Here is a 13417-nt window from a genome sequence, read left to right as displayed (position 1 = left end):
GCAGAGCACACGCGAAGCGATGCCGCAAAGACCATACTTTTGACAAAGGAGGAAGTAGTATTGAAGACTATTCCATTCTCATTATAGAACACAATTAAAATGCATGTCGAAGAACTACAGTGAGTCCCCTATTTTTGAATTTGTGAGGAACATAAGTGTGTCAGCCTGTTCATACAAGATTATGATGAATAAATATTTATAAGAAGCGGAAGGCTTTGTAAAATTTCAGTCATTGATAGCAGATACAAATTCAGCACACATCTTGAAATAAGGGCACACAGCTTGAAATAAAGGGATCGAGCGTGTTTTGTCCTGAATATGGTTTTATTAATAATACTAGGAAAGTCAAGATTTTCAATGATTCATATACTTTACCTAATTAATTTAATAACTGGTGGTATTTAATGGATCAGCGATGTTACATCACGCTACAAAGCAGGACGATAATTTTACTCCATTTTCAAGAAACTGCATTGCCATGACAGGATGTGTGGTAGTGTAGCTTAGCCAACAAAGATAAACGGAAATACACATGTGAATACAATCATTTGATAATATGTACACTTGTGGTTTGTAAAAATTAATAAAAATAACAAGAAAACAGACGTTCCTTGAAGTTACATGTAAGTAATAATCAATTCATATTATTTGCAGAAATGTTATCACTGGGTCTGGGAGGTGCCAAGTGAATGTGGCAATTGTATTATGGGCCTCATTGTCATGATTCAGAAAACCACCTTCTGACTTAATAAATCAATTTTAAGCACCAGGTTGTGGGACAGTAGCCAACAATAGGACATTGATTGTTAGGAAAGGGCTTTGACTTCTAGAACGGCTTTCAGAAGAGCTGGGCAAAAAGCAGAGAGCATGTTATGTGGTTGTAGAACTACAGTCTTCGACTGCGCACTTGCAGCCTGGAAAATAACATCCAGTGTTTTCACTTTGAGAGCTAACAAGCAGGTATGTTTATTTTCTATAAACAGAAGAGAACTATTGCACACGTTTACACTATCCATGACTCATCATACACTCCTCTGCTCCTCCTTTCACCCTTCTTTCCTTCATCATCGTTCAGAGAAAAGTTGTGTTGCTTGATCTGGTAGCAGGGGCAACAGCATAAGCCTACACTGCATTAGGCAATCCATTGTCTCTAGTGTTATCTATGCTTCAACAACAAGGAAGACGGTTTACATATGCCTTGTGGTTTTCTCCTCTAAATAAATAACTGTTTTTTTAACAGAACTGTAGTGATATTTGTATTTTGACCACTGACTTGTACTTTGCACTTGGCTTAGCTGCCCACCGTCACATTAGTGATCACCAGTTACAGACTCCATTTTGTTTTCAGCTTAGCCTTAGCTTCTCTGCCACGTTAGAGGTGCGAGTAGTTTTCCTTACAAACATGTTTTTTATTTCTGTGTGTTCTCTTTCTCACCGAAGAGCTAGCACATGTTATCACCGAAGAGCTAGGACATAATATGGAGGAGTTAGTCAGGCAGCACGATAAGGATGTACTAGACATGTTTATGGTACAGCAGGGGACGGTTCGACTTTGGAAGGGACGCCTTGGAATTTTGGCCAATTTTGTGTTAACAAATCCGGTCTGTTTGGAAGTTTGTAGTCAGGTACTACTGAAAGGTCTAGGAGTGTTGTGTACCAGTGTTGTCGTTCCCACATGGGGGCTATGAGTATCATGATGAGAGAGGTCTGACGCAGTTTGCTTACCAGAAATGGAAGTAGTGGGAGGGGGGAAAAGCGTAAGCAAATATCCCTGACCAGTTGATCCATAGAACATTGCCCTTGGACAGAAGGTGTGGGTGTCTGGATGCGAAGTTTTGGCATCCTGCGTTTTCGCTTGTTGCGAATAGGTCTATTTCTGGTGTCTCCCACTTTTGAAAGTACTGATGAAGTACCTGAGAGTGAATATCCCATTAGTTTATCTGTTGGTGTGTTCTGCTAAGGAGATCCACTAGCTGTGTATTCCTGGGATGTATTCTGCTAGTAGATGAATGTGATTATGAATTGCCCATTTCCATATTGTTTGGGCTAGAAGGGACAGTTGAAATGAATGTGTCCCGCCTTGTTACTTTAGGTAGTACACGGTTGTCGTATTGTCAGTTTTTATCAAGACAGTCTTGTGTTTGAGAAGTGGTTGAAGCGCTTTTAGGGCAAGGAACACAGCTAACAATTCTAAATGGTTTATGTGATAATTTAGCTGTTTTTAGGGCCATTCCCCTTGAATGGTAAGGTTGTTGAGATGAGCTTCCCAACCTATCAGCGATGCATCTGTTGTTAATGTGGTCTGAGGCACAGGGTCTTGAAATGACCGCCCCTTCATTAAATTGCTGAGATTCCACCATTGAAGGGACGTGTGCGTTTGGCTGTCTAACAACACTAGATCTTGCAACTGACCCTGTGCTTGAGACCATTGCTGTGAGAGGCACTGTTGTAGATTTCTCATGTTTAGTCTTGCATGCGGTACTATTGCTATGCATGATGCCATCATTCCCAATAGTTTCATGATAAATCTTACAGTGTATTGTTGATTTGGCTGCATTTGTGGTATGAGATTTTGGAAAGCTTGTATCCTTTGTGTATTTGCATAGGCTAAGGCTTTTTGCGTATTGAAAACAGCACCTAGGTAAGGTTGTACCTGTGCTGGCTGAAGATGGGATTTTTGGTAGTTGAGTGAACCCTAATGTTTGTAGGGTTTGTATTGTGTATTGAGTGTGCTGTTGACATTGTATAAAATTGCTCGATTTTATTAGCCAATCGTCTAGATCAGGAAAGACATGTATGTTTTGTCTTCTTAAGTAAGCTGCTACTACTGCTAGACATTTTGTGAATACTCTTGGAGCTGTTGTTATGCCGAACGGCAGAACTTTGAATTGGTAATGCGTTCCTGCTATCACAAACCTTAGGTATTTTTCTGTGAGCTGGATGGATGGGTATATGGAAATACGCATCTTTGAGATCTAATGCAGTCATGTAATCTTGTTTTTGTAGTAGTGGAATGACGTCCTGGGGAGTTACCATGTAAAAGGGTTCTGACAGGATTTATAAATTTAGTGGTCTGAGATAGAGAATGGGTCTGAGAGTGCCATTCTTTTTGGGAATGAGGAAGAATAGTGAGTATACACCTGTTCCTTGTTGAGATTTTGGGACTAATTATATTGCCTCTTTTAGTAGTAGTGATTGTACTTCTTGTTGTAATAGAACATTGTGTTCTGGGGACAACCTTTGATAACGTGGAGGAATGTTTGGCGGGGTTGAAATCAACTCTAGGCAATAACCATTGAAGATAATTGACAGTACCCATTGGTCTGTGGTGATATTTTGCCATTGGGAGTGGAATTGCTGCAGTCTACCCCCCCCCCCGCCACATGAGATGTGTGGGCTTGTGGCATGCTTAGTAAGTCACTGTTTTGATGGGGTAGTGACATGTTTGAGGCCTGGAATTTGCCTCTGGCTCTAAAGTGTTGGCCTCTATAAGAGCCTCTAAATCCCCCTCTCTGGTACTGCTGTTGTTGCCCTTGTTTAGACTGGGAGGTAGAAGCCTCTGTGGATTGTGGCTTGAATCCTCCTCTAAATTGCTGCTTACGAAAGGAGCCTCTGTAATGTGTTGTATATAAGGCTCCCATTGCTTTAGCAGTGTCTGAGTCCTTCCTGAGTTTTTCCTATTGTGGTGTCAACCTCAGGGCCAAACAGGTGTTTTGTTTTTTTAATCGAAAGGCATATTCAGTACTGCCTGCTGTATTTCTGGCTTGAATCCAGAGGAACGTAACCATGCATGTCTGCGTATGACGACAGCAGTATTCACACTTTTAGCTGCCGTATCTGCAGCATCAAGGGCAGACCTTATCTGGTTGTTACTTATGGCCTGACCTTCCTCAAAAATTTGTTGAGCTCTTTTTTGGTGTTTTTTTGGCAGGTGTTGTAAAAGCTCCTGCATCACATCCCAGTGAGCTCTATCATATCTTGCTAGCAAGGCTTGGGAGTTTGCAATTCGCCATTGGTTAGCTGCCTGTGTAGCTACCCTCCTGCCAGCAGCATCGAATTTCCTACTTTCTTTGTCAGGGAGAGGGGCATCCCCTGACGACTGACTATTGGCCCTTTTTCTAGCGGCACCGACAACCACTGAGTCTGAAGGTACCTTGGGGGTAATGTAATCAGGGCCTGTAGGTGCAGACTTATATTTTTCAATCAATGCGTGGTGTTAAAACCCTGGCTTTAACCCGCTCACTAAGTATCTCATCTGCATGTTTTATCATGCCAGATAGCACTGGGAGGCACTGGTAACGCGAGTGCGTGGAGGATAAGGTATTAAAAAGGAAATCCTCTTCCAAAGGCTCACTGTGCATAAGTACCCCGTGGTATGCTGCTGCCCTAGAAATGACCTGCGTGTATACAGTAGTGTCTTCTGGTGGGGAAGGTTTGGAAGGATATAAGTCTGGGTCATTAGCAGGTATTGGATCTGGATCATACAGATCCCAAGGATCAACCATATCACCATGAGAATATGTCTGTGAATGAGTTGGTGAAGGCAAAGGAGGTGGGCTAGTGGGTGGTGGTGAAAAAGAAAGTTGTGGTGAATGAGGGGGAGAAGTATGCATAGGTAATGGCTTCCCCTTCCGCTTAAAGATCTTTGCTGGTGTGGAGCAGTATCTAAATGTTCCTGAAAAGCCAACTTTCTCTTAGTCTGTGGAGGAGGTGCAGTAATTATTCTGCCAGTCTCTTTATGGATATGGATCCTTGATTGTCTCTCATCCATGATTTCAAGAATGGGTTGAATTTTCATGTCCTCAGAAATATATTCAGGTGGTTTCAATGATTTAGAGGACTGTTCATCATATGGTTTGGAGCTCTGCTTAAGATGGCTCGAAAGTCCTTGTTCTTCTGAAGAAGACGACTTTTTCGGCTCCGAAGATGACAATTTTTTCGGGGCTGAAAATACAGCCTGTTGTTTTGGCTCCGAGACAGGACGTCTGAAGAGTGTGGATGCAGACTCGGTTTGGAGGTTGAGCTTGGTGGACTTGGTTGACTCCGGTATCGAAGTAGGGGTGGCCTTTTTCAGCACCAAACCCAAAAGGTCGGTCAACAAGTATTTTCTTGCGGGTCGAACCATGGCTCTCTGGCAGTGGTGCACCCAAGGTCTTCGAGGACTTTTTAGGAGTGGGTAGTCATACTCACATGCTGATCAGCAGTGATGAGTCTATCTTCCTCTGAGTCTTCTTTGGAGTTGTTGTCTTGGATGGAAACTGCCGTCTGCGCCTGTTCTTCCTCAATGGTGTCGATATACTTGGTACTCTTCGACACCATTTCCAATCTCCTGGCTCTCTGGTCACGCAGGGACTTCTTGGATCGAAACGATCGACAGGCCTCACAATCCTCTTCTTGATGATAGGGAGAGAGACACAGATTACATACGAGGTGTTGGTCTGTGTATGGAAATTTTGCGTGGCATCGGGGACAAAATCGAAATGGAGTCTGATCCATCAGGCTTCGACAAGTAGACCCGAACAGGCCCGCTCTAAAGTTTCTGAGTCAAAATCTCGGAGCAAGAGGAAAACACGTCCGAACTCAACAGCAGAAAGAAAACAAATCTAACAACAGAGTCGATGCCCATGCGCAGTATGACTGAGAGGAGGAGTCACTCGATCCTGTGACTCCGAAAAGACTTATTCGAAGAAAAACAACCTGTAACACTCCAAGCCCAACACTAGATGGCGGTAGCAATGCATAGCATGTATATCTGCAGCTACACATGCCATTGAACATATACATATATCAATATCAGTGTTTGTATTCTTGCATGTATATATTTGCTGTTTATAGATTGAAGATTCTTTATATATGGTCTTACTTCATTGTTGCACATTTTAAAAGTACACTTTTTGCTATTCAAGCCTTCCTTCACGAACCTTGCGAAAAGCTGTAATAAATGTCTTCTTCAGATTAAGAAGTGCATTCCAGAGAATATTTTCGACTCCTTTCAGTGTATATATTTTGGCTCAGTCAAAAGTAAAGCAAAACAAGAACACATATTCATGCGTGTTCCAAACCAAAAGGCAAGTTCTTCATAACGGCGAGAAGCATAAAACACAATTTTTTGGTATGGTTTGAATGCACCACAATTATCAAGGCGGCTTTCTCAATGTTTGGGGGCGCCCCATTTCTAATCTGTGCTCCAGACATGTCAAGGACAGATTTAATGAGAAAATGATTGGACTTCACAACAACAAAACAGCCCATTCGTGCAATATTTTTGATATAGTACTTTACAAGCAAACATGAGGAGGCACTGGATGACAAACGGAATTTCATGAATTACCTCAAACAGATGCATTTTAGTGTTCCTCTTCTGAAGGAGGAGGCACAGCAGCTTTGTACATTAAAAGTAGGTACCATGGTGCCGTACAACAGTGACTAAAAACTACTTTCACACTGTGGTGCACGCATTATTTATAATGATACATAAAGCTGTGAAGATTTGCAACAAAATTACTTTGCCATATACACATAAAGCGGTTTGTGCTCACTTTTAGGGTGGGCAGTGCAAGCTGCTGACAATTATGGTTAAAGTGTTGCTATAATGCACACAAGGATCGTACATATTGGTGTTATGGTGCACTCTGGCAAAAGGATCAGTAAACTAGAATCAGATCTACAAGAAAACACCAGTAAACAGGAAAAACTAATTACACCCCGTTTCATATCACAGTCTACAGATGAGTGGTGTGTGAAGAGGACACCATTGGTATAGATTTGAAACAGAGAAGTTAATACTTACTTCAAAGAGATGCTGTAGAGGGTTTGCTTTCAGTTTTTCTTCATGACCAAAGTTCTGAAACCCTGCTCCCAATAGCCCTGATAAGATGAGCAATACCGTATCAAATATTAATACAATGAACGAATGAAAGAAAGGTGTCCATGTATCACTAATATTCTTCCATGTTTTGTTCATAAAATGGACATTCTTACTGAATAGGGACGTAAGGTTTTGACACCGTCAGACTTTGTTACAATTAAAATAAACAATCACAAACACATATTGATGTTTGGAACATTACAAATACTTCCTGATCAATATCCTTGCATTTTACTATTTGTCAGAGGAAACATACTTCCCAGATCCACAGAGTTGGTAATCAGCAGGATAACTAGTCTCTCAAGTGTGTGAACATTTGAAATAGCCATGAAAGTTCTTTCATTATCTTATAAGACACATACAAATTCCTATGGAAGAGGTTGTTATGTCATGTTAAGTGGATTTGCAAGGTGCAAACTATTACCTGAAAGGATATGCAGGCGCAGTAGCAGGTGTGTGACTAAAGGGTTTGTGTCATATCCACAGAGCTAATCGAAGAGCCAAGTCTTCAGCTTCTTGCAGAATTCAAGAAGCTAGAAGGAGCTCTGATGTGTTGTGGGAGACCATTCCAGGTCTTGGGTTCAATGTAGGAGAAAGCTTGACCTCCCATTCTGCTTGTGTGTCTGCGTGGGGTGTGTGCAAGAGTGTGGCTAAGTGCAGGTGTCTGGTGGAAGTGCAGACGGTTGTTGAGGTAAGCAGGTCTGATATTATGGGGGGCTTTGTATGCATGTGTGAGGAGTCTGGATCAGCAGCATTTGTGAACAGGGAGCCAGTGATGCTCTCCGAGGTGTGGTGAGATGTGGCAGTGATGAGTGAGGTCGAGGAGGAATCTTGTCCATAGTTCTTTAAAAATCCTTTCGTCTCCTGGAGTTGGGGAGGATGCTAGGAATTAATTAATGGCATCGTTTTATACTGCTGTTACTGAAGTTTATTAAATGTCCCATTTCTATGAATCTGTTGTCAGTAGTGCATGTTTGTGATGAATCTAATGGGCTTTTGAATTAATTTACACGTTCATTAAAGGTAGAACTACCAGAAGACTGTTAATGGCCAGTTTTGTGTACCAAACAGACCACTTTTCAAGACTCCTTCACACTTATTCGTCTTTGGTGTGTTTCTAGCTGTCAGGAACTTCAGTTTCTATCTGTGGAGACTCGCTTTTCTTGAACCAAAGTCTGCTAGGCTCTCAGGTGTATATATCGTCTTTTATAGAGAGCAAGGGGACAGGAGGATGCATACATCCTATTTCCCTTGAGAAAATCATGGAAGATATCCTTCTTTCGCCAGACTACATTCTAGACCCAAGGCAATCTGAATTTTGATAAGATTGCAGTAAAAAGCAGACAAAGGCTGTACAACTTTTTTGTTTTTGTTGTTGATTAGACTATGAAATAGTACCTTTGAAAAATAAATTAAATGTGAAACTGAATGATGTAAAATATATTGATTTCACAATGTATCTGAGAACTCTGTCAATTAATATCATCAGTCCATCGAGAGAGAGTAATGTGCAACGAAGATGTAAATTCTGCAGTTTTGATTTACTGCATTAACATTTTAACCCTGTAAGGAAAACATTTTAAGGAAGGTGATATCTGTGAAAGCAGAGAGCAGACACCAAAATAAGGGAAGGGTAGTGTTAATGGTAAAACTACACAATTTTGCTAGTCAAAGCAGGGAGTAAAGACAATTTCCATCCCTACTGTCACCAGCAGCAGTTGTAGGACGACATCAGAACTTCTATGGTACACCTTGGTGGCATCCAAAAAGTAGCTTACAATAATTTTATTAAGATTAATCTTTGTAATTTAGCCGGTCATGGTCTGAAGACCTAAATTAACGTGTTTATCAAAAATGAATGGTCACCAGACTCTAAGCAAATCTAATAATTAATTAAACCTAGCTCTCTCTATGACAGCAAGGAACTCTCCATTTTCATAGACTAATCACCCTCATTGGATTCAATCCTTTACACCAGCTGAATCTCAGTCTTTAAAGCATTTGAATCTCTTTAATAGCATGAATCCCTAGCACTAGTGCATTCAAGACTATAACTGCACACAGATTGTTTTGTACAATTCACTTTTAATTAAATGTTAAGTCTTTTATTAATAAAAGTGCATACCTTGGAGGATATCTAAAATAGGCGAATAGCAGGGAAATCTATAAAGCAACAATATTTGTGAACAAACACCCATGCTGTCTCTCAGTAGGACTTTCATGATGGATATTACTGAGCCAAAGTCCAAACTTGACACAATGCCCTGCTTTCAACCTAGCAATAAAATCAAATGAATCTAAAAAGTTCACTGCGAGTATCCACCTTACGACAATTCTATTTTAATAGTGTTTATTTAATTGTAATCAAATGTAAATACTGTGACATGATTCTCATCAGGTCAACAAATCTTTTAGTGGGTAATCTTTTCGAAATGATTTAGAAATTAAAAAGAGCCAAGGATCTGGAAGAAAGTATGTGTTCTTGCTTTGCAGTAATGGTTCATTTAATGTGTAGACCAGCTACAATTAAAGCCCAAAAGTTATTCCATTGTTGTGTCAGAAACGTTTTGAGTGTCAGACTGCACTGTAGTTAGAAATGAGATTGTTATGGGGAGCAGGATCATGTACTGATCACCTAGTGGTAGACTGGAGCCTGCAGCTAACTTTTTAAACTGCTTTGCAATTTTGAGAATTTGAGAACATTCTTGCTCAGGGGCTTGGAATAGATCACACAAACCAGTCTAAAAGAATGTACCCAATACCAAAACGCAGACTCCTAAAAGCACAAACATGTGTGTCCCGGTGTCCAAAAACTTACCAAACTGCATGCCCCAGTCTCCAAGGTAGTTTAATCTTGTAACTTGGTATCCAAGTGCTTCTTTCAGATTAGCTATGAAATTTCCTGAATATAAACATGATGGTCAGAATAATCAGGATAATAAATCAAAAAACATTTTCACTGTACCCGAAGTACAGAACAGGAGCAATCACAAGAACAACACACAAATAACATTTTAGCTGTCAAAACATAAACAAACCGAAAAATACATATACATGGCTGGTGAGTGAGGCCTTCGTATGCAGGGGACAGGAGTTCACACTCAATGACTGAAAAGGCAGCCTCTAGTTTCCTATTATGTGGTAGAGGAACAAAATAGGACCCTTGAGTCAGATGAAGAAGCTTTTAGGCCAGTGTCATTTTAAGGGTTGTTGGCACAAACTCCGAGGTCCACTGTTTGGGACTCGTACACTTACACATGGTAGACATTACACATTTCAATGACTGAATACCCCATGCAAATCCCAGCATGTGTTATCTGCAAAATGACGGAGCCCTTTGAGTACAAAGGCAGGCTGACCAAACCGATAATCTGGAATGTCCATCAAAATATGTAGGAAAAGAACTGTGCATAATTGCAGAAAAATGTAGGTAACATTTCAGCTTTTCATGAAAATTTTGTGTAAATCTGTACACATTCCTTAAGCATACTGAGCACTGTGACCCTTTTTCAAGACGTGCTTGGTGGGAACAACACAAATTAAAGTTTAGAGAACACAGACTCTGACTTCAGACAACTGAGCTGTTACCCAGATTGTGCAATCACACACATTCAAACTTTCATCTGCGTAACCCTCCGGTTACACAGATCTAATACAGGCTAAGGATTTTATTTTTAAAATGATGGATTAAACCCACATCTTTGTGACTGGGGGTGAATTTTTGCATTGTTCAGCATTCCGTTCATCATCTGTTCTTTTTGCTTTTGTTGCCCTAAGTGGAAAGGGCATGCCAAGGCATGGGTCCCATGCTCACTTCCCAGGAGATTCAAGCTAGCCTGGCTGATGAAGGGTGATAGCTTGAAACCGATCTTAGGATGCTTGTTTCTGGTCCAGTGAATATCTGGCTTGGCAGGTCGGGCTTGACTGTTACCATGGGGAAAGGGGAATGATCTGCATAGGGCTGGGCCCAAACTCAGGTGGCATGGTGGGCAAAAAGAAAACAATAGATTAAACCCAGATCTTTGGGACTGGGGGTGAATGTTTGCATTGTTCAGCATTCCATCCATCATCTGTTCTTTTTGCTTTTGTAACTATGGATGTAGGTACACGTTAATGGGACTAATGTTAAGCATATAAATTTTACTGTAAACACCATGTCTCTGGGGACTAAGCAATGAGTGGTTATCACTGGAAGGGATGGACCGCAAGCTTTTTCAAGTCATCATCCTACACTCTACATCAAGAACCCCAGTAGCAAACAAGCTATGAGGCAGAGGCTTTTTGAATTATTGAGGTATAGAGTAGACTAAAAAAATCACATACCACATGCGTCTGAGGAGTCATGTACACTTGCAGTACTGAAAAAGCCAGATTTTAACACTCATGGAAAATTTAGGAGACACTGATACATTTTACAGGAGGCTACTTCTTACCTACCTTCCCCCTCCCAACTACCCAAGGTCTGGGCAGGACCCCAGCAAGTTTAGAAAATGATTGAGACTATTTTATTGCTACATATGAAGGTGCAAAATGCATATAAAACATTATAATTCAGGCAGATCTGACCCGATCCTCAAGACAATTTACAAAACAAGTTGCTATTACAAAGCGTGCTTCAGGTTCCTGTGATCTTAATTGGCTTAGAACCTTAGTTGTGGGTTAGTGGGTGGGTAAAGAAAGAGGATTTGGACAATTGCCATTAGAAGAGAAGTAGTTACTGGGAAGAGGGCTACTGACTAGAAGGATGAAGTGATAAGTAAAAGGAGGATGAAATAGAAAGGATGGATGCCATGTATTCTTTTATTATACATAAGTATACACATACAGTTCATAGTTTTCACAAGTGCAACCTATAGAAAATTACAAAGGACAAGTTAAGATAATTCATAAGGATTTAGAGATGCATAAATCATGGGCAATCCTGATCCTAATTTGTTTTTGGTAAAGAGGTGTTACTCATCCTTAGACACAAAAATAGTTTGAGATGTTGCTCCAACAAAACATATCAAACTCACTTCAGTTTTGAAGGCAGAATTTAATGGAAAATCAATATTCTAATGTGAAAATAAATGAGCCATTTTACTAAGGCCATAATGTTCATCAGGTAAACACAAAGACTGGACAGCCACCCTTAAGATACTACCCAATTACACAACTTAAATTGTGTATAACGTCGGCTCAAAGGCCTTAGCCCTTACACCTGTCAAAGAACAAAACATTTCAAGTATAGTGTTGAGGGTTCTTACCAATTATTGTGGAGCGCAAGTGTCCAACATGAAACCTTTTGGCAATATTAGGAGAACTGCAAAAATGACCAAAGTAAAAGAGACAATGAGTACAAGTTGCTCTACTATCAAGAGTTGATGCACATATTAAATTTACTCACTCTACACAAAAAATTATACTTCTTGCTGGGAAATTTGCAGAAGATCAAAAAAATGTACTAGTCCCTGTTCGGTGAACAACATATTTTTTAAATATCTAGCACCTGGAGCATGCATAAAATCGCTTTATATTCAAAACGCCTTGCCTTGAGAAAAAAAAACCCATTACTTAACATTGTGACTAATGTACTGATAGCTTTAAATCTCTCTTTTAGTATACTTATTGTATATCTTGTGGGGACCCAAACATATTTGCCCAGCACACGTCTGCCACTTTATATCTGAAACCTTGGAGCTACGCAGTCATTACTAGATCTGCCCTGCAAAAGCCCTTAAGTTTCCCAAGTTCCCTGCCCCACTCTCCATCTTTAATTTGAGATAAATAATCAAACACAGTAACTAGTACTTATTGGCAAACTTAGTCTCCCTTACTTCATATTTACCATTAAAAGGTATGGAGGGGTTTGACGTGCTGGAATGAAACAAAGGCTGCCTTGGTTATGACTTTGTGCACTTAAATGACCTTATAAGGGGAAGTACGTGGATCGTTCACATTTTAAAAGGCCGGTTCTGCTTCTGTCTCAAGGAAACAGCATCACGCACACCAATCGAGACACCAGGAAGGGAAACTAGTTTGAGTGCTTGTGTTCTAACGAACTTACGCTGGACTCCACTATAAATAGCTCGTTACCTTTGACTTTCACATAAACGTGTAAAGAACTTCTAGGATACAGACCTAAAGTCTACAACGGTCTTCCCTTTCGGCAAACCAGAGAAAAGCTCACTTCGGAATCCATATGCAAGTCCATCCTCTGATACTTGCTGCACAACCGCCTGGAAAATATAAGAAGCAGGCCCATAATTGTACCATTTACATGCAAGGCTATGTAACTAAGGCCAGAAAAGTTGCAGTTCCTATTTACAACCAAACCTCCCATATAAGAAATATCTGGCAACACATGGTATTGGCCCCGCTTGACCAACCTTACCAAATAATCTCAATGAGTTGATACGTTTTGTGAAGAACAGTCATGAGGGTCAACGTGGCTCACACGGGACATACAACATGAGTATCTGAATGAAATCTCCACAAGAACTATTTGTAAAATACAAATATAGAAAACACCAAACTGAACTTCATAACACTGGCTCTGACATCCAGAAC

The 13417-nt window shown here is 40.4% G+C and overlaps 1 protein-coding gene across 1 annotated transcript in view; it reads right to left on the bottom strand.

Annotated features, from left to right (window-relative positions):
• The window catches only part of RARS2 (arginyl-tRNA synthetase 2, mitochondrial), a 205974-nt gene that overhangs the window by 150619 nt on the left and 41938 nt on the right, over nt 1-13417 (bottom strand). The window contains exons 5-8 of the mRNA XM_069235558.1: nt 12989-13086; nt 12115-12170; nt 9687-9770; nt 6791-6867 (exon numbers count right to left, since the gene is read on the bottom strand). Coding sequence (XP_069091659.1) covers nt 6791-6867; nt 9687-9770; nt 12115-12170; nt 12989-13086 — 315 coding nt within the window. The remainder of the gene's footprint in view (nt 1-6790; nt 6868-9686; nt 9771-12114; nt 12171-12988; nt 13087-13417) is intronic.

This window comes from Pleurodeles waltl, chromosome 5, assembly GCF_031143425.1.
Source record: "Pleurodeles waltl isolate 20211129_DDA chromosome 5, aPleWal1.hap1.20221129, whole genome shotgun sequence".
Lineage (NCBI taxonomy): Eukaryota > Metazoa > Chordata > Amphibia > Caudata > Salamandridae > Pleurodeles > Pleurodeles waltl.
Note: the sequence above shows the minus strand (reverse complement) of the source record. Positions and strands in the feature narration are given on the sequence as shown.